The following is a 25,951-nucleotide window of genomic DNA, read 5'->3' on the forward strand; positions in this document are numbered from 1 at the left end:
ACAGAAAAACTATTTCAAATACACTTTTATCTGTTAAACTTTAATAAAATTTAATTTTAATAATCTGAATGGCTAATGAAAAGAAAATGGATTGTCATCTGAATTTTCTTTTTTTATTTTTTAATGGCAGCACTACGTATTTGTCTAAAAAAAGTCGGTCGTGGTCTGTCGTCGTGAGTCAAAAAATTGGCGTGTTTGGTGTAGTTGTATGGGCCTCGCCGCTTCTACGGTTATCATCGCAGTTTTTATGAAATAGGTAGGATTATTCCACACATTTTTCTTTAACGTCAACCAACTTTGCGCGGTTTGACTTACATAGAGCAAGCATAATAACTCTATTGTAAACACCTTTCTCGAGAAACGTCAGGCGTCATGTGGCCTGATTTTGTCGTCATTTGAGACATTACAGCGCGAACGCATTTTACATTTATTCAAATCGAATGACGTGAGAATGTTGTACATTTAATGACGTTATTAATTCAACATATTGACTTCTGATATTTTTTATTTACCACTGTTGCGATATTAATATAGATGTCTTGTGTTTTTATGGATATTGTTTACGTCACGTTTTTCTGAACTTTCACTAAATATGTTCGAGTACATCTTCATTTAATTGCTTTTCAGAAATGGCTCGCGGTCAACAGAAACTTCAATCACAGGCGAAAGCTGCAGAAAAAAATGCTAAAACTAAAAAGCAGCAGGGTCATAGTGCAAACGACCAAAAGAAAGCTGCACAAAAGGCTTTAGTTCATGTTTGCACAGTATGTAAGGTATGCGCTCATCATTCTTTCTCAATACCTGTAAATTGTATTTCGTAATATATCATTTAATAATATATCATGCCTGAACCTTTCACATTTCTTCAAAATCTAGCTAAGACCTAAGTACTAGATTATTACTACTATTATACTATACTATCTGAGCCAGCTGGCTCTCACCAGTCTATCTCACTAGGTCTTGCAGACAGCTTTTCGTCATAATGACGTGGTGTTAGATTTTAATAAAATTGTGAAGTTATAGTTTTCTCTTCGGGATGGATTTTCATTCACATCAGACAGTTTGACATTTCGCTGATTTGTAAGTCGTCACTGCCAATATAAATTTGAGGTCATATGCGTAGTTTAATCTGGAGTCTAGGCTTCAGAATGTCGTCTGATACCACCTCAGGCCGCTAGTCCTAGCAGAACAGCTGGCAATCGCCAATTGCTACCACTGATATTTTGAACAATATGTGTATATGTATATTAAATAATATTTCGTTAAATCACGTGCATTTAAATATGATCAATTATACGTCTCAATCATTAAAATATAAAGCAATATAATATATGATTATCATAAAAAGCGATCCAATATAACGTAAATGAGGAGCAAACATTCAAAAAGTGATTTGTCACACATTTTGAAAAATGCCGTTTATTGTCAATTCTGATAGTCCATATTTAAATCTATGAAAGGAAACCAGAATCAGTGTTCGAAGAACCTTTTATCCTATAAAAAAATATAATGCCTTGATTTTCATTCAAATAGTGTTTTGCCCACAAGTTTCATGCAAATCGTGTTTTGTCCAAATATCAAATCAAAAAATGAACCACCTCCGCGAATTTTGGATTATACAAAATACCAGGTTTAAAATTCTTTCCTTAAACAGTTTTATAATAAAAAAACCATTTTGAGTACAATATGTTTTTCTTGATTATCTCAGTTCAACATCTGTGTGACAAATCACGTTTTGAATGTTTGCTCCTCAAATATTAATATCCCATGGGTCCCATTTAAATAATAGAAGGTCAGCAGTGTAAAAAATAAATTTAAACATTATTTTGTTTCATTGTCTATAACTGAGGCGCCGAGTCGCTAAACTGGCTCCTGGCGATTTTTCGATAAAATGAGTTTTGAATGTACTTAGATGCTCTATCGATAGATCTATCGACTTTTCCAGTTGAGAGTTTCAAATTCCTCCCAAATTCATCAAAAAATCAAAATGAATATTGACGTGAGTCGCCAAGCGCGCTCTTTGAAAAAATAAGGAGTTGCTAAATTGTCTCTTCTTAACCGACCAATCAGACGCCGCCATTCAAATACTGATTTCAAACGTACGGTAAAATCTCTATACAACCGCGTTAAACCGTTCGCGCCTGTGCAGTGAGAATGTCTTGATTTTGCTTCGTCTATTTGATTGTTTTTACTAATTAATAATGGATGTTTCATTAGTAAGTTTAACGGAATCTCTACCAGGAGAATCAAGGAAGCGTTTAAGAAATCCAGCTGGCTGGAAATGTAACGTGTTACGCCAAGATAAGTATTTAAAAATTGACATTCCTAACATTAATTTTTGCCATAGATGTTTCAATAATCCAGTGGTGTTTCATAATAATATTTTTTGTTTCGTATGCTTTTTTTAAATTATGCCGTATATTGTATATTTAGCGTGATGTAATTATTATGAGATCTCTAAGTACAGATTTTTAACATATTTTGCTTGTGTCAAAAAATAATATTATTGGGACCTTTAATAATTGAACATTATTTTTAATCCATAAGTATAATAAATTGATTTAAGATAACCGCCATAAATCTCATTATATATATATTTACATAATATCTAAGTATAGTCATTATTTTATACTTTTGTATATATATTTTATTAACCTCTATCTTTACTTTTTATTTTCAAAGTTATTGATTATTGTATTTTTCATAATTTGTTGCAGATATTCATCTAAAAAATTGCCCGAGTATCCTCAGTGTAATCATGACACTAGGAACTTCAAGTGCAGTTCATTAAATGGAACTGATATTAGACATTTCCATACTGCATTTTATGAAAAGGCAGTGAAACTTGCTCAAGATACATTTATAGTGAAGTATTGTGAAGGAGTTTCAGTGATGTCACAGTGGGGTTGAAAGAAAAAAATCTTTCAATATAAAATATTATGCCCGAAAAAGTCAAACTGGTGCGTTGGTTCCCGTATGCCAAAAAACCTTTTTGGGTATTTTAAAAATTAAAAAAGGTAGAATCCAAGGTGTTGTGAAGCGCTTTCAAAATAGAGCGGGAAAACTTCCCACCGAGAGAAGAGGCGGGGATAAGGCACATGCGAGTTTTATAGGGAAAAGAGCAAGTGTTGTTGCATTTATAAAGGAGTTAAAAGGTAGTGAGCCACATTACTGCCGGAATAAGACGCAGAGTCGGGTATACTTATCGGCGGAACTAAATATCACGAAGTTATGGAAGATGTATAATAGCATACATAGACTAAAACACCGCAATTAATAATTATTTATTATCTGTGGTCGATATACTGTAAATTATATTCCGTTGAAACGATTAAACAATACATTGTGTTTTATTATGCTTTCTATGTATGTGTTATTGGGACCATCACTTATTCACATATTTGGTATACTTGTGTAATTTCTTGCTCACTTCTCATTAATAAACACGATTCTTTATTCTGAAAAAATGCTTTTTTTCTATGTACATACATACATACCTACCGCTATAAATGCTAAAAAGATGCAATGTAAAAAAGGATTTACCATGTAGTAGGTAAGTATGGTTAGAAAATATTTGTTTGGCAAAATAAATTCTAAAATATCTATATTAATTTAAATACGGCCCGCTACTGAACAGTTATTTCCGGCCGACCTTATTCCAGTAAGTGCCAAACTCGACTCTATTGACATGTAACGTCAAAGTGTGAGTCACAAATTTGGCTCCTTGCGACAGCGAGTGATGCAAGTGTGCTCTCCGGACAATTAAAATGCATTTATTTGGAATATTGGCGCATATAAATTGAATTTGACGTTTTAATTTACTACTCCATATAAACCGGAAACTAGAAAATAACTTAAATTACACTTAAAGTTATCACACTGCCCATAACAGTTTTTCGTGATTTACTCAAAACTCAAAAAACCCCCAGGAGCCAGTTTAGCGACTCGGCGCCTCAACTAATAAGTGCTTTCAGCCATTGAATAATATTTAAAAAATCAAATTTTGAATTAAAATTTTAGCCTTAACCCTTTTACTCTCAGCTAATTTAGCCTAGCATATGTGAAAACTCCGAAGCGTTTTTTTGCCAAAAAATTGTCGATTTAGTTTTTTTTAAATAAATAATTCTACACATGTTTTAAAAATTTGAAACTTTTTTTGTGTGTTCTCAATGGTGTATAAAGCAATAATATGTAATAATATTGATAGTTTACATCAATAAAACAAAAGAAAAAAAAATATCAATATTTATTTAGAAATGAACGGATAAAACTATGTTTGAACTACAAAACAAGTGTGACAACATTTTTTATTTATAATTGATATATCAAATTTTATAATATAATCTATTCTTATCTAATAACAGAAAAAAAAATAAACATATTATTTCTCTATGAAATAGAATTTTCATAAAGTAATCAAAAAAAATCGTATAGTGTCAAGATATTCAAGAATATTTATTCAATTCACGAAATCGCAAGAGAATTCGATACATTATCGAGGACTAACTGTTATGGGAATGAAGTAATTTCAAAAAATAAGTTTCAAAGCACTAAATCATTTATAATAATATTTATTCATGATTTTTTCACCATCTACCAAAAGAACAGTGGGCATCCATTGTTTGTTCGTTCAGTTCGTAAAAATTACAAAATTCATTTTGTAAAGTGATATATGAATCATAAAACAACTAAAAGAAATATCAGAATTTAAAATGTGTCATAAAAATAATGTTTTATTATTTTTATGACCCTCTTTGGTCTCAGTTCGACAGCAAGAGCAATTATGACTTGTGAGTTATTAGGGTATGATTATAATTATAAACAAGTGCAGACACTAAAATAAATATTAGTCACTCCCAACACATAGTGAATATAGTGCTCTGTCTACACCAGACGAAATATGACGGGAAAAAATTTGGAATAAATCGTAAATTTGGTTCCAAACTTTCGGCCGATGGATCGGCCCAGATGGAGTTTTCGCATAGGTATGGTGGGCTGAAATATCGGCTGAATGGGAGTAAAAGGGTTAAAAAATATAGTTTCCCGGTGCGGGACATTCATATCGAAACAAATGTTGATAAACAATGAAGCAATGCATATATCTGAGAGGAATAGAACAATTATGATATGAATATGAACTTGTAAGACCCAAGGTGTGGAATCAGCTTAGAGAAGCCTTCATCCAGCAGTGGATTGACACTGTTGATAACGATAATGACGATATAAATGGGTAGGTAGGTAAATAAAATCACAAATTTTTAAAACTACCAAATTTTTATGACCAAAAAGAGTAGAATCAAGTTGGGATAACCTTCATCCAACAGTGGATTAATCCAGGTTGATGATGATAATGACGATATAATATTAGAAATTTTGATAAATATAGCGATTCATATGACCAAGAGTATTATGCTCAAAAATTACATTGGCAGATTGCGTCTGGCCCGATCGTCAGCCACGATTGCCAAAATCTATTATCTATGGTTTTCCGGGATCGTGAGCAAATTGGAACGAATTCTATTTCCGTCTGTCACGATCGATTCATTAGCAAGCGAAGATTGCCGAGAATGCACGAAAATATTCAAACGCGCACCCGCTAGGTTTGACAGCTGAGTTTTGAAGTAAATTTGTGCAGGAAAACTGTTCAGTGTAGCCACCAATCTAACGAAGAAAAAGTTTTCAGTCAACCTATATTTTTAATAATTGCAAGATTATGTTCATTTTAAACCAATCAAAAGCAAGGACCAACACGATCGAATCGTTGCGTGTCATTGCAAATAATAGTGTAAAGACGTTGGTCACGACGGTCGGTGTGGATCGTTGGATCTTATTAGATCTGCGGGTCTAGAATCATGTTGGGATTAACCTTCATCCAGCAGTGGATTGATCCAGGTTGGTGAAATAAATAAAAAAATAAAGTCTGATAAATATAACAAACATAGGACCGGGAAGAGTAAATTGATCCAGACCGATGATGATAATGATTGAAATATTACGTATATTATACCACCAATTCATTGTTGAATTGCTTTAAAATATTTTTGGGTTATATGGGCTAAGTTTCGTTGTTTCAAAAAAAAAATATAATAGCCATACAAAAAAAATGGAACACTATGTATGTATAAATTTTATGATGACATTACATTTTAAGGTTTTGGGAGTTTAGGTAGTTTGTCAAAAATGCATTTTTATTTTAAAATCTATTTATATTGACTATATTTACATCGTAATCCAGTGCGGGAAGAATAGCTGATGATAATAATGATTTAAATATGTATATTATAACACCAATTTTATTATTGTTGAATAACCTTTTAAATATTTTTGGGTTATATGAGCTAATTAAATTTATATAAGTTTCATTGGTTCAAAAAAAAATATATACGTAATAGCCATACAAAAAAAAATGGAACGTTATCAAAATTTGAAATAATATTAGTCCGTGGGTGGTCGTGAAAATGCGCGGGAAAAAATATAATAGCCATAAAAAATTATAAAAAAAAAACAAATGGAACATTATCAAATTTTGAAATATTAGTCTATGGTTGATCGTGAAAATGCAGAAAATGCGCGCGGATAGCCGGATAATAAAATGAACAGTTTTAATGAGAATTCGTATAAATATTATTGTTTATTCGATTTTAATGTGTTCAGTTATAACAGGATACATTTTTAACCCTTTACTGCATAGTGTCGCATATTTGCGACATTTTACACTATTTTGATATAGTCAATGCGATCTGTGTAAATTATCAAATAATATCCTTTTTCGATGCCTAGAAAACTGTTTTACTATAAACATCCTACTTTACCGATTTTGTTTGGACATTTCAAGAAATAAAGCATTTCTGCATTATAAGTCTCTGCATTTCTGCTTTGACAGTTGACAAATTCGTATGTACGCGAAAATCCGCATTTGTAAATAGATAAAAAATGTACAGAAGATTGAAATTGGTTGAATAAAAATATCTACACATCAAATAAGTACATTAGTTTTTTTATGATTGTTATCATTTGGTTTTGTATTTTGTCATACTGAAATGTAAGATTTCCTAATGTCGTAAATCTGCGACACCACGCAGTAACATACAAAATTTAATGGAATTTTCGAAAAAAAAATATTATTTTCCTTCATTCACAAAGCATTTTGACACCAAAAAAAAATTTTAAAAAAAAATCATGCAGTGAAGGGTTAAGTGACGAAAGTTAACAAAGCGTCAGTGGAATTGTGAGAAGTCAAGAATGATAAAAATGTAGATAGACTATTATTATTATGACATCTACATCCTACCTAATAATATGTTATATCATTTCCTTTTGATTTAAAGAACAGTGCTAAAAATGACGATTGTTTGTCATACTCGTTTATAGACATTAAAAATATAATGATTATTAAGTAATTAACGTAAATAATGATTACAATAATTGGTCAATGCGGATATTTTTAGATAATTTTTGAGACGTCCTTATGAATAAATTTGCGAATGAAATCTCTCAGGAACATTGATAAATAAAATAAAATATGTGTAATAGTTTGTCAAAAACGCATTTTAATTTAAAAATCGTTCATATGATTGATATTAAACCAGTGTTGCAAGTAAGTGAATTTTTTTCCCAATCGATTGCGCGGTCAATAAAGTCACGTATCGTGTCGGAAAGCTTTAGGGAATACATTGCAAGATTTGAAAACAAGGAAAAACCGTGTCTCTCATACTGTACTGTCAAATTCAAATGAAGAACGTTTCGGTAATGCATGTTTTTTTTAACCCATCGGACATGACAAATAAGGCACACAATCGCTCGCCAAAACGGAAAAAGTCGTAGGATAATAATATATAGGAGATAATATATAATAATTATAATATATAAAATAATATACTATAGAGACAAAACTAATGTAGTTAAAGTTTAGTAGAAAATCCTGCACGGTTATAGAAATTAATTGAATCTTCTCTAAGAAATTAGTTCATCAAAGTTGTTATTACACATCATACGAATTGGACTATATTGTGGTAGTAACAAGCATAGACCTCAGCCGATTTAATTTATCAGATTGTTTAGTATGCCATTTTGTGTTTCATGTAGGGCTCACTGTCAAGTTACCGTCTGTCAGTTAGGTGGTAAAGTGTCACAGAGCCAATACAATCTCCGAGAATCTGTAAAGAATGTGTCATGCAAAACAAATAGTATGTAAAAACAATTTTATGAACATAAAGCCATATTATCACGCGGCAGTACGACAAATAATATTTTATTGGATATGGTATAATCACTATTATCTTTAAATGATCTGACATTTGTCACATACTGAGTCAATCTATAAGCTAAGCTGTATTTGGCAAATGGTATGATCTGGGTGTACCCATTTTCCAATAATCTAGGCACTGTGTTACCATGGGGTCAAGAGAAAACACCGAGGTGGCAGCATGTTATTTCCTGTCTCTATTCATGGCCTCACTCCATCTGTGCAGTAAGTCCACAACTTACGTGAATTCGTACTTGATATAAAAAAATATGTATTTTGTGTCATTCTATGATTAGAAATGGAAAAATTATTCATAATACGGATAGAAGATATGCAGCAACAACAAATTCCAATAAGCCAAGCCATATGCTAATACAGAAGAAAGCCTTGAGTCTTTGTTTGATAGTGTTGATACTCATACGTTAAAAATTGAAATGCCGTATTAAACTACACATCAAAGTAACAGGTGAGGCTGCCAGTTTAGATACAGAGGGAGCTACGAATTTTATCAAGAGAATTGTTTTCTTAAAATGTATTTAGGTCCATTTGTTTTTCACCTATCCTTTGTAACTAACACTTATTATTTAAAAAATTGCATGATTTTTATCTTATTTGAATTACACGAAAATTTACGTAACGAATTAATCTTGTAAGTTTGTAAGTCGAGGACTTACTTTTTATATTTAATTAACGACTAGTATATTATTGTTTAGAATGTCAGTCAACAGGTACGTAGGTAAGTATATCGCTAGTTTTTCAATCTATGTATAACTAATATGAATTTATTAATAATATTGTTTTAATTATAATTGGTGTGGCCAATGGGTTGTTTGTACGAATTAGGATGTTTACAAAATCTTGTATCACGTGTCATTTATCAAGTTCTTGGTGGGTGTTCGTGACTTATTACTGTTCTGCATCCGGTCCACATATTTCTGTCTCATCTGGTATACCTACATATTTTTCCCCGATATCAAAAAATGCTTTTCGATTAACAACACCTACACGCAATTCAAACTTACTATGAAAATGTTCAATGATCGCATCATTTCCAGAAACGTAAATGTTCATTGGTCTCCGAGATTATACAATTTCACTTTAGATTACTTATGAGTATATTTAAAAATTAATGTGTAACCAATAATCCGCAAATACTTGAGCGCCTGAAAGACAACATTCCATCCGCCATTGATCTACTTTTATTGCAATTGAGTTATCAAAATTTTTGACTTTTGAATGATCGCCTGTCAATGAAGCCGTGGTGGCAGTGGCGGCTCAACAACTTTATAAGTGGTGGGGTTTAGCCATTAATGATTAAATATACATACCTACCTACTTTCTCATATTATACATTATGTACCAAATAATTATATGATTATCTGAGTCGTTACTTAATCACATCTAAAAAGTGTGCTTTAAAATATTAACATAATTTACAATAATAATTATTATAGACTTACGCATATAAGTTTTGAACAACGATATACAATGACCATTTTTACTCACCTAGGGGTCTTTTGATTCGCTCCCCAGTATGCATATACTAACGATAATGCATTCACATTCTTTGTAGAATGAGATTTGTAGCACGGTGACGGGATGGGACTGAGTGACCCCGGTCAGTAAAAAATAGACGCCATGGCTTTCTTAATTTGTACATATTATGTATCACTGTTAATGATTTTAATACCGCGTAATCATCATTATGTTATTACATAATTTACCATCATCGCTTTACTTATTTGTATAATAATAATAAATATCTCCATAAAATTGCGACGGGTTTAGATGGATGAAATAAATTAAATAGTTCATTTAATCATCTACCCTACAAACCCTTAAGGTAGAGCCGCCCTTGCATGGTGGTTATAATATGATGGACAGTGTGTCATATAATTGACATCAAGTAATCAAACTTTCAGATAAAATACAAAATTTTCATTTTCGCTCATTGTGTATTTTTTAAGAAAAACTTTAAAGAATTTACCGTTGGATCACCCTAAATGAGTCTGTCAAATTGTGTCATTGCAAATCATAGTATTAGTGGCATATTGTATTTCAAAGCGATTAAGTGTGGGTGTGATCGTAGTTTTCGAAAAGATAGTATGGAATGAAATCATAACCTTCTCAAGGATTCATCTCAGTGGTTACGATAATTTTGTCAAATTTATTAATCATGAGTGAGTGAATTTTTTCTTTTTTTTGAGAAAAATACTCGGACTCTCTGACATACACAAATACTCTACTCTGACATCCACAAATTGAAAAACAATATGTGTACTTGCCGGACCCAGGATTCGAACCTGGGACCCACGACGCTTAAGCCGCGCGGCAATCCCGATGAGTGAATATAGTCATATTAAATATTTCTTACACGTAGTGAATTGATACCATATATTTTTTTATTCCTGACAGAATTTTAATCGGGTGTTTTTTTATTTTCAGGCACAAATGCCAGACCCTAAGACCTACAAGCAGCACTATGAAAATAAACATCCAAAGAATGACCTCCCCGAAGAACTAAAAGACATCTAACAGCGCCGCTTCACTCTTATCAATGTGTTTCCCTCCAATATCATCATATCCTTTGTCTATGGTTTCATCCTTCAGTAAAGTTACAATACATACGTACATTCAATCATATTTGCATTTTACCTAATTTAGGAACACACTGATCACGTTTCAAAATACTCAAGATGATAAATTTAAACACGTCAAAGGGATAAGCAAGCGGTACAATTGTGGAGTGATTTGTGGAACTTTTTTTTTACTGCTATGCAAAATATCTGTGTATATCTATTTAAAAATGAAATTATGAATTATGTTTTAATGTTTGGTTTTAATCAGCATACATTGTGAAACTAGTTGTATGCTTTTGATGGTCAGTCTTTTTTAATTTTTAATACAATGGGTTTTCAATTTCATCGCAAGACCAGTATTAATCTTAGTTTTAGGCAGATGAATGACAAGACAAAATGATACAATTTCTATATAAACATCGTCAGTTTGCTCTGAATATGTTGAAGATAACCTTCTTCTATAAAGATGGTATCAAAGCAAAGCTGAAGAAAGAATCGGATAGGCATTTCATATAAAAATGGCACTTATAACAAACTGACACTTACTTCTGCGATTTTGATAGGGAAACTTTCGGGAGGGTTTCTTCAACATCTTTGGTATGTTTTGCATATTTTCCGTACCTAAATTATATACCTACTCTTTTCATGAGATAATAAAAATATAGCAAATTTGTTAATATCTTTGGACTTGGGAGGTTTTAATTTTCTATCTCCTGTAAGGCTGTTTGGTTACGTTTTGTACACACGTGAGCTTTAGATTTACATTAATTGGATGTTGTAAAATAAAATTCTGTATCAAATTGTATCCGTTAGCCCAAAACAGGTTGAAGCATGAAGAGTAAGCTGCCGTTGCGCTAGTTGTGTGTAAAAAATTGTTAATGCTGATCATTAAGAAATACACTTAGTGTATGGATGACAAAATGTATCCTGCTTTGTGTAAAGCAAAAGTAAAATTCACAGAAATGTAATGTGAAAATAAGGCATTTTAGAGGTTATATTATTGTAATATGATCTTGCATTTCCATTGCCTGTATTATCAATTAATATATTTATATAATATAGATACTTATGTTTTCGGTTATGCATTTGCAGTCGAGTGGGCACCAACAATTATTTGTAAATGTAGCTTTTCCTATTTAACAATACAAGTAAACGATATGCTGTATTAAATTTTTATACCAATAAAAAACCCACATGCGAATTGTTTTTCTTTTCTTTTTTTACACTGGATCAATGTGGAAAATAAGTAGTACAAGTGTTTGTATAAAAATACATCTATTTCAATATCGTATAATTCAAGTCAAGGCACATAAATGATAAAATTTTCAAGCAGAATACTGCAATAACAAGATATTATAAAATATGTAAACATAATAAATTACTTCTAATTGTGCAAGTGGTGACATTTTATTCTATTTTATCATATTGTGCGAAGGATGTGCCATCTCTGAAGATGGCTCGATAGTATTGCGAAAACAGTCTTGCCATGTATTGATCTCCCGCTTCTCCCGGCCATAAGCCTTCCATAAAGCCGATGTGCCCTCCGCGAGCAGTAATCACTATGGCTACGTGTTCTGATTTTGCTGCTTCTTCTACCGGGATTGCTAAAAATGCAGATGAGCTGTTAGAATCAACCAACTATTTTACGTGAAACTGCATTTGTACTGTGTAATGTGTATCAACATAATATTATGTAAGTACAAAAGATCTTTCATTAACCATATATTTTAGTATTGAAGATAAAATACATAATTATATGACATTAACTATTCACCAAAGTATGATAACAAAGCAATAATTTTGGTCTACAATTAACAGTTAACTGCGACATTGCCAAGTGTCATTTTAATAAAAACTCATATCAGGTATAAGCTTGTGTCTACTATCTATAATATATGGGATCAACAAGGTAACACTTTATTTTAATTACGTAGTACATAATAGGGCTGACAAAAAATTAACTAAATACCAACATACAATGTAATAACGTCCACCGTAAGAATTATATTTCAATTTCTATTGACAGGCATTTTGTAATAAAATAAATGCTTAACTGTCTTGTTGGGATCACATTTACTAATTAAAATAAACAGAAGAGTTGAGTCCTAACCTTCGAGTGGTTGGAATGGATCATCGGCAGCACTAAGGCACATCAGTGGTATCATTATTTTATCCAATTTATTGTGTAGTGTCGCCGCACTGTAATAATCTTCCACATCTCTGTATCCAAAATGTTTGGAAGTAAATGCTGCGTCAAACTCTCGGACCGTTTTACTTTGCATTATTTCCTCGAAGTCCCATGGGCCCTGAAATTTACGAACAGAAAAATCAGAACTTCTGTATATGGTCAGAATATTCTGTAATTTAAAGATAACAAACAGCCATTACCATCTTACAATAATTACTGGATTTACATTTATCACAAGCTTGGGCTCAATTTACCGAGAGTACACCGCAGAGAAACGTCAGATTTTTTTAATCAATACTTGAAAGCATCTAAGCGACACTTTTTGAGCATAGACAATCATTGAAAAATTGCTATTATATGGCTTAATCACTATTATAAGCGTAGACAATAAGAACAAATATAAAAATCTTTTACAATGAATAAAATTCAAACATTTTCAATTACCTAATAAAATTCGCCGTTTTCAAAAATCAGTATAGCATATTAGAGTTCGCCAATGCATTTCATAAAATTTAAAACCCGTCGGGTTGGCTTAATTTTTTTTCAAAAAAGATTTTTTCTATTGGTTATAATATATTCTCTCAGAAAGTGTTTTTCAAAATTATATATGTTCAATAATCAGAATGATATATTCTTAAATCTTGTGAATTATTCGTTGAATAAAAGAAATAGTTAATTATAATAATATTGATTTAAATATTTATTTTGAATATTATTGATATGCTATTGAAAAGAAAGCGTGTTCGTTCAATATTTGAAAGACAAAGTGGATATAATCAATGATTTGAAAAGAGGTGACTCAGGGCGTTTTTTTGTTTAAATATGGTGTCAGTATCTCAACGATCTCTTATAAAAAACAAAGTGAAAAAATTAGGCAGTTTACAAATTATATAATGTCCGAGGGGAGGGGAGGGGAGGGGATGGCAGCTTTAAGGAGCGGAGCATGCATAGAACATCAAATTACCTTCAATCTAAATAATGCCAATATGCATGCATGAACGTAAGTATTAGTGACGTCACATTATGGCCACACGCCAGTATTATGACCAATTTTTAAAATATTTATTTTCTTATAATAATTTAAAAAATTGAAATTGTCAAGAAGTGTGGAATTAGTGTCAGAACTGCACAGCATAAATTGAATAGTTAATAAACCATAAATAATTTCTTTACTACTTTTCAGTGTTTTTATAATTGAATTTCGGACAAAGTATTCCCAATAAATATTCATTTAGTAATCGAGTGGCCACACAGTTCCGCTTTCTGCAGCTAATTTCACGTATATTATCTATGGCTAACTTCATTTCTGTTATTTCATATCATTTCAGATAGCTGATGCAGAATTTACGTGAAATGAAAAGGGATTTACATAATAATCTCTTTATAATGTATTATCATTTATACCAATCACCCTATGACAATCTTATTATCACCAGTGTGTTTCGAGACTTTCGCCTTATTTATTACAGTTATTTTACAATAAACTACCTTAGGTGATATTTTGAAAGAATGCTTCCAATTATTGCATAATATTTTAATGCCAGATAAAGCAGTAACTTTGGGGTCATAGGTATTTTGTACGCAGATGTGACGTATAAATTTCTTATTAGGCCGTTCATCCACTGAATACCTTCAATGCGGTTTGAGATTGCATGCATCATGCTCTTAGAGCGTAAAGTTATGAAAAAATCATGTTATGAAGAAGTCAAAGGGTGTATTTTCATGTGGTTCATTCAAAGGCGATCGTCTGGACAAACAATATCTGATCCATAATTATGTGAAAATCGAGATTTTTTAACACAAGATTGAATAGAGATTCAAACTTCAAATCAATTTCAGATTGGCTCGAAAATTTAAAGGGCAATATGGTATTAGAGAAGTGAAAATTCATGGGGATAAACTTTCAGCTGACAACTTCAGCAAACACTTTTATAGGCATGTTAAAGGTGTTTTTGGAGAAAGAAGAATACGACAAAGAGTTTACCTATAATGCTAATGAGACATTTAAATTATAAAAAAGCATTCAACAAATCTTTAACATCAAGATGTAAAAATACTGCACCGGGGTACAAATTGGTTTAAATTGTGTTGTAACGATTCTGGATTCCAAATTTTGAATGAGGAAATATCTGCCTCAAAGGAACAAGATCAAGAAAACAAAAAAAGATATTCAAAATGGGGGAAATATTGGGTCTTACACATTCTGAAGCATGTCGATGCTTAGATGTCGCCATGAAGTGGGTTGAGAGCCAAGACAAATGTAACTCAAGACAACTTTTGTTTTAAAAGAATTCGTGATTTGGCAGCTTCGAAAAAGACAGCTACCTTTAAGCAAAAATCAATACGTAATAGAATTTTTTTTCTTTCCCTAATACTTATGATTATCTGATCTACCTTCATCCTCAATTAGTCCGCATAATTGAGGTTCTACTGTTCTTAAATGTATAATTTTCAAATTTCATTATTGTTCGGTAATTTCATAAAAATAGGTAGAAATAATATTGTAATCATAATACATAGTTACTTAATACTTTAAAAATAATACGAAAGGGCTTGACATGTAAATAAAATTGTACCTAAAAACTTTTGTACTGCATAATTTTTGTATTTTCTGATCATCAATCATTTTGTCATCAGAAGGATTGATGATGTATGATGGAAGGAATCCAGTCCATATAAAAGTTTAAATAACTAATGACTCAATGTTCAAACAAATTAATTTCACAAATCATGTTAACTGTACAATAATTATGTTATCAATTTTTCTGTACCTATGACAGACAAAAATAGTAGCTAATCTAATAAGTTTTATAAAATTGTGGTTTGGTGTACTGGCCTTTTGCGAAGGTTAGATAACAATGAATGCACGCACACATTCCAATACCATAGTTATATACGAAAACATTTCTATGATGAAGTGTCTGAAACTTTTGACAATAATTTTCATTTCATTTTGAAAACCTTGATTTTTAAGGAAAATGTGATTTTTTGATTCAGCAATACTCAATGAAATTTTACAGTTGAATTCAAAAAGGATTATTTCATATTTTTGTGATGCATTTAAGAAAGTTTTGACTTCTTTCTTTACTGAATTATAAAGAAAAAACTCCACGTCAAACATCATTAACTCAAAACCTTGAAATGTTGAGTTGTTTGAAACTATAACTAGGGTATCGATTTGTAAAATCATGCTCTCTCAAACCATGATAAAATATTTGAGTTACCATTGCAAATATTATATTATGTAATAAAAAATATTCACCAAAGCTTCTTTCAATGCTTCACATTTATCGATAGTCTTGAGCAAAGTCCCTGCTAAATGGCGACACAAGAAATTATTCAGGTACGGCTTCTCGATACTTTCAGATCCTGAAAAGAGATTTTCATGTTACAATGCATCTGATTTTCATTACCGTTAATGTGCAGAATATAATATGGGAACTCTTTGTTCCACCAGAAATTTCAGCAATTTTATTGTCACTCGAATATGTCGGCATAAAATATTTCACAGCGTTTTTGGTATATAAAAAAATCATTAAATGAATGACTTTGGACAATTCCTTTAGTGCTCCTGCGCATCTATTTTATACACAAGACTGCTTTCGGCCGCTACGGCAGCTATCTAGGGTAGGTTCGTATCGAAGTATTAACAATTACATTAAGTTAGCCATTAAACAGTTAAAACTGTCTATCTCGCTCTAAAATTTACCACAGCCGAAAGCGTTGCTGTTAAAACAGCACTTATTGTAACAATTACAACTAACTTATTGTAATTGTTACAATAAGTGCTAATACTTTGATACAAACCTACCCTAGATAGCTGCCATAGCGGCTGAAAGCAGTCTTGTGCATAGAATAGATGCGCTGGTATGATATTCCAAATACATTGCAGGGATCATTGTCAAGGCTGAAACAGCATGATCATTTTTCAAGCTTATTCAGAACTATAAAACAATTTATCGTGTATTACCAGGCATGTCAGTCTAATATAAATTATACAAATGGGTCAAAGTACCTAGTTAGGTTGATAGTCCATTGCTTTCCAATATTAATATCAATTATATAAATAAAATTATATGTAGTATCAAGCTCTGACCTGAGGATCAACTTACTAATCATCTCGGTTGCACGCTCAAAAATTAAAACTTGTAGCACATTAAATAATATCGACATTGTTATTAAGTTATTTATTATAATAAACCGGACCAACATTTCCCAATCGGTGGTTGTATGATGCAATATTGACAAAGAGGGATTGAAAAAGACTGGGTAAAAATACTTAACACACAATGAATTTTAAAAAACTAACCACCACCATCTGTAATAATATGTATTCTTAATTCCACAAAATAAATTAGTATGACTGAAAAAGTGTGCACTATTTTTGTCGGGTCGTCCATAGCATACCTAAACTATTATGGTTTGGCTTAGGCAGGGTTTAATTGATTTTTAAAAACTAACCAGCACCATCTGCGATTTGTATTATTAGTTCAATGAAAACAAATAACTATGACCGATAAAGTTTAGGGTGTGTTATTTATGTTGGATCTTAAGCTTACCTCCACCCCTCGCCACACATTGCATGACTTGGAATAGGTAAAAGTGAAAGCGACAAAAAAGTTATTCTATTCCAAGCGACGCACAAACCTATTTATTTAAATTAGTATGACTGTGCACTGGAATTTTTTGAAGAATCCAAACATGAACTTCAAGAAATTTGTAGCAAATAAAATGTTTTGTCTGCTGTGCATTTTTTCTATAATGTTAGGCAACATTTTTTAAGGGGTGACGTTACATTGGATAAAATATAACTGAGAAATGCTATACTAGACAATCATATTACTTTCAATTTACCTTTGAAAACATTCCAAGGCACTGAAATGATCATCGATGCATTGATGCCGCAAGTTTTTCCTTTAGCAGCTAAATAATTGCCCAGGATGAGTCCACCCATAGAGATACCGGTGGCTCCGATGGGACATGTTGGATGATCATTGCGAACATGCTTTACAACTTCAGACAAATCTTCAAAATTGGCCGCACAATATAAGCGTGGTGTCTGAAATGATAATTACATACAATATGACAATTAATAAAAAAGAGAGGCGGTGGAAGAGTCGCATAATGGTTGCCGCTAAAACTCAGTTTGACTCCCGCATCTGAATAAATGTGTTAACCACCATTTGTCAAAAAATAAAACTGAAGAAACCTGAGGAGGCGGCCGAGATCTACACTAGATTTTAGAGAAAATAAAGATAATATCTTATATTATTATTATTATATATATATGACATAATAAAATGAGATCAAGATAATATTTATTTTTAAACAGTCAATATGTATTCTCTCTTCAAAGTCACTGATTCGTTTGGAAATATATTGAGTTTAGTAGAACTTTTGGATAGAATGTATAAAATACTGAAATTAAAACTAGGTCTGTGCAAAAAAATTACTGTGATGGACCGATTAATCGTTAGTTAGCCAAACATATTATTTTCAATGTTATCTATATCAATCTAATCGTTATTAGTCATATGACTTGAGATTGACTGAGAGTGAATTTATTATAATTGATTGTGATTGTAATGATATAAAATACTACGTACAAATGATAGTCAGTAAAATATGATAAAATACAGAATTCATATTAAGAAATTAGATAACGTAAATGCAATAATTTTAATATACAATTTTTCCAAAGTTATCGTTATCCAAAGGTGAGCTGGCTTGTTTGATGTAATATGTGTGCAATGTTAACATCTGCATGAACTTTATAGCGCCACAAAACCCGATACACTTTGGCTTGACAAACAGTACATTATTTTTATAATAATGTATATAGATTACCTTTAGGATCATGCCGCCGAGACCTCTGTTATTAAATATCACAGTTCTTACACCTATAGTAAGCGCTCCATTGACTAGACACTTAATATAATCAGCTTGAGAAGCTCCTGTTAATCCAGGTAAAATAATCACAATTGGGCTATCACTTTCACAACCTTGATCCATCCAATCAAGCGCCACTTCACCTCCATCTGATAATTTAAGGATTTCCCTAGAAAAAGAAATCACATAAGTTAAGCCACATAGATCACAGAACTCATAAGATATTGTCTCCACTTCTATTATTTAGGCAGTGGGAAGAGAAAGATGGGAACACAGCATCTCCCACTCCCATTGAAATTGGAACACAGGGACTTCTGTGTGCTAACGTATATTAACAGTATGAAATTGTATCTTAGCCGCAATACTCAGTATAGAAAACTCATTAAAAAAATATTCAAATATCGAATTTAAAGGTACTTCTTAAATATTGAAAATGTATCTTTTGAAGTGAGAAACCTACTTTTTGTTAATTATAGTGTTTCAGTTTGAGTTGTTAACATGGTGGGTTCGTAACTCGAAACATAACATCAACAATAGTGCCAAACTAGAAATGGCAATGGTTGCGTTGCATGGTTGATAATTCCGATAAAACAATGGATAATATTGATTTAGCATTTTGTAAACATGATTGTCTACTTCCCAAACAATGAATTTTTTACAGCATCAAATAAGCTATTTATTGTGGAGAAAAACATTAATATTTATAAAGACAGTTAATATTGAACTGATTGGTTTTTAAATGGTAATACTCCATTATTTTCAAAACTATTTATAAAGTTACTAAATGTATACAATCTATATATATGTAGGTACATACGTACATCATCCCAAGAATCCAAAATGATAAGGCATTATATTTGAAGTGGAAAGATAAGATATAATCAGTCATAATTTTTTAAAACTGATAACCTATGAGTGTCCATTTCTAATCAATCTGAGTTATGGTATAAAATTTTCTAAAAATTAAGAAATACATTTACGAATTTTCGAGTAGGTACCTACAGCATCAGAGGTTTTCAGAAATATAAATATATTATAATATCCTGTGGATAAATCTAATAACCGAGTCGTCTAATATAATATGAAAGTGAGTAAGAATCAACGCTTTTTATATATCTCTGAAGGCAACTTTCATTCAACAGATAATTAACTAGAGCTGATGGCAATGTTGTATTGTTGTATAATATCAAATTACTTTCGATTATTCTGTGGAGGCCCTATGATCTTATTAGGAACGGACATGGTCAAAAAAAATTTTTTTTACATTGTGTTTGTCACTGCATTTATCACAAATAGTGAGTTTTAATACTCGTACATAACAAAGCTCACCATGTGAGCGATACATGTATCACAAGCAATATTTATATGCAGTGAACACCGAACGACGAACTCATTTTATAAATAATTATGAAATACCACCAAGTAACTGCTGAATCTCTTGAAAAGATAAAAGTAGATTGCCTATTATAGATAAATTAAAGCTGTTCCATGTATATTTCGATAAGAATACAATCCATCCAACGGCTGATAAAATGTTAAATAAATTTATTATTATCTAAAACGCTTGTACAATTTACAGTATGTCACTATTGTACGACAACATCTTCTTGGCTACGTGAAGGAAGGCGCTGTTGTCGACTAAATGGGAGGAGTTTGTTAGTTTCTAATGGAAGTGCGGTTAAAAATGGGAAGAGCATGTTAGTTCACAGTTTTAACACATAGCTAAGAAGATGTTGTCATAGAGTAGTTTATGAATTGTCTTTTGAACATCAAACATCAGTAAATAGCGATGTATCCAGAAAAACTATTTACGCATGCTTAAATTATTATTGTTATATTATTTACCTTAGCTCTAGATGTGGATATATTAAAACAAAAAATATATGTAATATAATAATTACCTTTTATATTTTATATCTTTTAAAATTCGACTTCTAAGTATACTAGCAAATACTGTATGAAACCGTGACTCGAAACACCACAGAGTCGGCCAGTATTTCTCACTGAGAAGTTGCACATTGTCCTGCAGGAAATCTCTGAAGGGACCGATGCGGCAGACCAGCTTTGGATGCTGTAAATAAATATACTATTATTGCAATGTCTATTTTAAAAGTATATATGTATATAATACATAATAATATAAAATTAATCATTTCCAATACCAAAATATTAAACTTAGTAAAGATGTGTGATTAATAATGATTTTTTTTTAAATCACTGCTTATGCTACAAAGTAATGAAGGATTGATGCAGAATCCCAATCAATCAGCAAAAATTTTAAATAAACTTCAAACTGACATGTAAAGAGAATAATTTTACATCAGTATAAAATAAATTACATTACATTCCACAAATTAATGCAATATAATTCATATTACCAATGTCCTATACCAGTAGTGGCGAACCTATGGCATGTGAGATGATTTTGCACGGCATGCCAATGTTTTATTTTAAAGAGAAAAAATATACCTATAATAATAATAATTGACAGATCGCATTGTATAAAAAATAACAGGTAAATACTCTACAAGAATGAGCATTACATTTAATGTAAATATATAATTGCATAGGTTGGTCATTAGGTTTTATCCGTCACATAATATTATCGCACTAACCTCATCAGGCGGCGGGAGAAGCCACGCCGCGAACCTCTGATTTTGATTGATTTACAATACTTGAGACCACTGTAGCAAGAGAACGTCTCATCTGATCGGAGCAATTCTGGTGTCAATTTTTGCGTAATGAACCAAACTAAGTAATACAGTAACTAACAATTTTATTTCTACCCACAAAAATAGCTGTACCAAATTAGAAACAAAAGCTTGCTGGACCTTAATTTAAAAAAGTAATAAAGCTATGTATGCAATGTTCTGTGAGTGATATCTAGAACATTATCATTTTTCAATAGAATTCTTAAAAACAATACTTTTTCTGCGTGAAAAACTGCTCGGCACGTCAGACGGTCGAAAAAGTAATATTTGAGAAATTTTGGCACCTAAATATTATTTCAATTTTATTAATATATTACATTTATTTTTTATGATTTTGATTTTTATGTATTTAAATTTATATCTCCGCCAGTGTCACCTTTCAAGTCATGAGTGACTATACCTACTCGACAGGCGTAATCAGTAGAGAAAATATGAAGACAATCAAAATTATACTATTTTACTTCTGATTAAAAAATAATATATAACTAACTACATATTAAGTATATTCAATAAGTAATCGATAAAAAATGAATATAATACTACTAGACGTGATATTTGTTAACATGTCTTGAAATGAGATATGACAATTTTAAAAAAACACTGGACTATGCACTCAGTCAACCAACAGCGATAGCTTTTAAAATACATGATTATATAAATAACCATAGCATACACCTAACATAATATTAATCAGTCACATAAGTAGTGAGTAGGTAGGTCTCAATTGAAATGAATTGAAAAGTCAATTGCAGTGGATAGAAACATTGTATTGACTATGTCTACTCACCAGTGCTCGAAATAGAAAATTTTAAGAACCGGAGCGCTCGACAATTTTCCGAAAATAATAACATAGTTAAACATACATAAACATATTTGACATACATAAATATCTAATTTTATGTAAGTATATTTTATAAAAATAGGCGTATTAGATTCAACGTTTTTATTAGCTCGTATTCTTATTTGTCCGGTGGTTGTTTGTCTGGTACAAATCTTGCAATCGATTTTTAACTAACTTCCCGACTAGCTAGACATTTGAAACTTTTAGAATATATCAGAACACGATGCCAATGCATTTTTTTGATACTTTTAGCCATCTTTAAGTAGAATTTAATTCATTTTGAGTTAATTCTGTTTTGTATGAAAAGTTATTTTGGAAGAAATCCGTAATACAATCCACTATTATTGGTTGCTAGCTGGGGTCCTAGCAACTAATTTATTAAAATATACGTGCGTTACTATGGAAATCAATATGAGTGTCAAAATGACATTTCAGTATTATTTCTATGAAGTTTTTTTGATCGTTTAAGCTAGCAAGCCAAGTTTATATGATTCAACAGAAAATTTAAAAATGTTGTATATAAAATGTTCTTTTTATCTTGTAATTATTTTGTTATATGGCCTATCTACATCAGACAGTCAAATAAATTTTTCCACGAGACGGAACGTCAATTTTATCAATTTCATGAACCGGAACAGCGCTCCGGACATTTCGAGCCCTGCTACTCACTCTACACATTCGGCGTTTTAGTCTCTTTTGTATTTAAGATGTACTTATATTAGATAATTTTATTCCATTCTCGCCTAATTTGTTTAGGGTACCTACTTATGTGTATTTCTTTAAGGATAAATATCCTGAGAGAAACAAAATTTACATTTTATCCGTGTATGGCGTGAATATGTTGATAACTCTAAAAACATAAATTCTCAGGGCAGCTATTTGTACGCTTGGCTTTCTGTGGTAAATCAAATTATATGTTTTTGGATGTACTGAAATTTTAGTAAAATGGTTGTAAATTCTCAACAAACTAAAATTTAAAAACATTCCTGATTTTCACAGAAAGGCAAACATACAAATAGCTGACCTGAGAATTGATGTTTTTAGACTTATCAACATATTATTCACGCCATACACGGATATTATCTTCTATAATTTAAGCAACATAATGGACATATGATAAGGTCAATATGATTTGACTAGAAATATTAATAACATAGAATTCATAATAAAATTATATAACTGTTTAGATTTAATCTCATACTAATTACACTATCATATAAGAAAATAAGGAATTAAACAGGGGATACCTACTGTAAATCTAAAAATACTGCAATAGGTACTAGATGTAGGTATATCAGTGGCGAAAGGTGGAGGTAGGCTGTTAAGATTCGCTATAAATAGTGCACACTAAACTTTGTTAGTCATATGTATTTGTTTTTATTGAACTAAGACTACAATTTACAGACGGTGTTAGTTAGTTTTTAAAAATCAATTAAACCCTGCCTAAACGAAACCATAATAGTTTAGGTCTAATTTGGGCGATACGACAAAATTATGCACAATTTTTCATTCATAGTTATATGTTTTCGTTGGATTAAAAATACATATTACGCATATTGTTAGTTCATTTTTTTATTTCATTAAGCCCTGCCTAAACCTAACTATAATAAATAAAAAATATTATTCTATCTATAAAATATTCAAAGTTATGTATGATTTAATTGCATAATTTTAGATATTTCATAGATAGACATATATTTTTTGACTATTATCTATTATGGCTTGGTTTCTCAGGGTTCAATTGAATTTTAAAAACTAACCAACACTTTCTGTAAATTGTAGTCTTATTTCAATGAAAACAAATACCTATGTATGTCTGAAAAAGTTTAATGTGCACTATTTATGGCGGATCTTAACAGCCTACCTTCACCCTTCGCCACTGAGGTATATAGTAATAATCTACACATTTTTAGATTATTTTTTTTCTAAACCTAGTGATACATTGAAATCCTGGTACAACGTTGTGCCTTTATACATAGGTAACTACCTAAACATTTAACCCGCCACTATGACTGATAGCAAGGTCAGGAATAGTATGTAGCTATCTGTTACAAGTGATATTATATATTATAAAAAAGAATTATTTCCTAATAAATGAAATGCTGATAATTAATGTAGATATATTCTATATCTGATACCAACAATATTTTTTATTAATATCGTTCTGTAGGTAAGTAGGTAGGTACCTACTATACAATGAAAAATTGACAAAACATTGAGGGTCAAAAAAAGAATGTTGAAGTGCATATTATATCTATCCACAATACAAACTAGTAAATTGAAAACTATTTCACCTTTCACCAAAGGTAATTTAAAAAAAAAATTAATTACGTCAGGCAAGATTTATTTAATTCACATAATACAGTGATACTCTTCCAAGAAAAAGTGAAAAGACTTTGTTACTATATTGTGAGATACATAATTAAATTATAAAGACTCAAGTAGCCCGCGGCGTCTGTATGATGAATCACCTTGAAATAATGTTGCAAAAAGTAACTAGAAATAACACTTACTTCAGCTGTTACACATGGCTGAAGTTTGCGAATATTATGAAGTCTAAAAAATATCAATTTCAGTGGTAACAAAGTACCATAATAACAAAACAATGTTCATTTCGATTTTAAATACCGGCGTGACTATTATTTTTAATAAATATATAAATAGTTGTGCTTTCGGGTTCCATTTAGAATCTCATAAGAATTTACAATTACAAAATTACTATCATACATTGTGGTCAACTATAAATTGAGTGCGCAGTTGTCAAAATCTGACAGTTTTAAAATATATTGTATACATATTTCTTAACGGCATGCACCCATAGAAATGTATTTCCGTTAAGTACCAAGCAAAGATTATGACAAATATTTAATAATATTGTAGTTTTTATACAAACCTTTACAACTTCGACCAGGTAATATGTTGTGAAAGCGGCTAGTGATAAACCTATGACATATTCTCTGGGAAATTCCTGAAGCACGTCTAAAATTTTGTACATTATCAAAATATTAAATAAAATAAAGGTAGATCTTAAATAATGTGCGCTAAAGCTTTGAAATGACACACTGTATACGCGCCCACGAGTGTGATCACATCTCGCTAAATATTATCCTACACAACACACACATGACACACACACAATCGCAGTCGAAATGTCATATTTTTATCTATGAAATGTTAATGTTGCCACTTTAAAAAAATATCTTCGACTTTAGGTATGTTCTAGCAAACGTTTGCGATGGCTTGATAACAGCTGATTCGGGACGATGGCGCATGCGCAGTAAATGAACCAGATATTATGTCAGATGTCTTGATTAGGGAATCCAATCCCGAGCCAAAATTCTGATCCCGGGATTTCGGGATTACAAGTTGACAATCCCGGGATCCCGGGACTGGTCCCGGGATTGGCATTTTTTTCCATTGTTAATATAAAATTTTTATATTTACAAATAACATATAATAAAATCGGTCAAAAATAAATCTAGTATAATTTATTCTATT

At 31.2% G+C, this 25,951-nt stretch overlaps 2 protein-coding genes across 2 annotated transcripts; one reads left to right on the top strand and one right to left on the bottom strand.

The window, feature by feature from the left end:
• The first annotated feature begins 131 nt into the window (after window positions 1–131).
• On the top strand, window positions 132–12,025 carry LOC147072101 (transcriptional regulator Simba1). Its single transcript, XM_085947579.1, has 3 exons — window positions 132–256; window positions 628–773; window positions 10,691–12,025. Exons 2-3 carry the CDS (start codon window positions 630–632, stop codon window positions 10,778–10,780), a joined length of 234 nt encoding a protein of 77 aa, XP_085803705.1. The 5' UTR covers window positions 132–256; window positions 628–629; the 3' UTR covers window positions 10,781–12,025.
• Window positions 12,026–12,046: 21 nt separating this feature from the next.
• Window positions 12,047–25,537, bottom strand: Hydr1 (abhydrolase domain containing Hydr1). Its single transcript, XM_085947578.1, has 7 exons — window positions 25,347–25,537; window positions 20,803–20,972; window positions 18,860–19,070; window positions 17,867–18,071; window positions 16,275–16,381; window positions 12,935–13,130; window positions 12,047–12,428 (listed from the first exon to the last, which is right to left on the bottom strand). The coding sequence occupies exons 1-7, from the start codon at window positions 25,446–25,448 to the stop codon at window positions 12,232–12,234; spliced, it is 1,188 nt and encodes a 395-aa protein (XP_085803704.1). The 5' UTR covers window positions 25,449–25,537; the 3' UTR covers window positions 12,047–12,231.
• Window positions 25,538–25,951: the final 414 nt, after the last annotated feature.

The sequence above is a fragment of the Rhyacophila brunnea genome, unplaced genomic scaffold (assembly GCF_057557595.1).
Source record: "Rhyacophila brunnea isolate RB1 unplaced genomic scaffold, BYU_Rbru_1.0 scaffold_2, whole genome shotgun sequence".
Classification (NCBI taxonomy): domain Eukaryota; kingdom Metazoa; phylum Arthropoda; class Insecta; order Trichoptera; family Rhyacophilidae; genus Rhyacophila; species Rhyacophila brunnea.

Excerpts from the sequence above, each read along its gene's own strand:
- LOC147072101 (XM_085947579.1), top strand. The coding sequence starts at position 630 with ATGGCTCGCGGTCAACAGAAACTTCAATCACAGGCGAAAGCTGCAGAA. Across the intron at positions 774-10,690 it reads ATGTTTGCACAGTATGTAAG|GCACAAATGCCAGACCCTAA; the intron begins GTATGCGCTCAT and ends TTTTATTTTCAG.
- Hydr1 (XM_085947578.1), bottom strand. The coding sequence starts at position 25,448 with ATGTACAAAATTTTAGACGTGCTTCAGGAATTTCCCAGAGAATATGTC. Across the intron at positions 20,973-25,346 it reads ACCTGGTCGAAGTTGTAAAG|CATCCAAAGCTGGTCTGCCG; the intron begins GTTTGTATAAAA and ends ATTTATTTACAG. Across the intron at positions 13,131-16,274 it reads AAGCATTGAAAGAAGCTTTG|GGCCCATGGGACTTCGAGGA; the intron begins GTGAATATTTTT and ends CGTAAATTTCAG.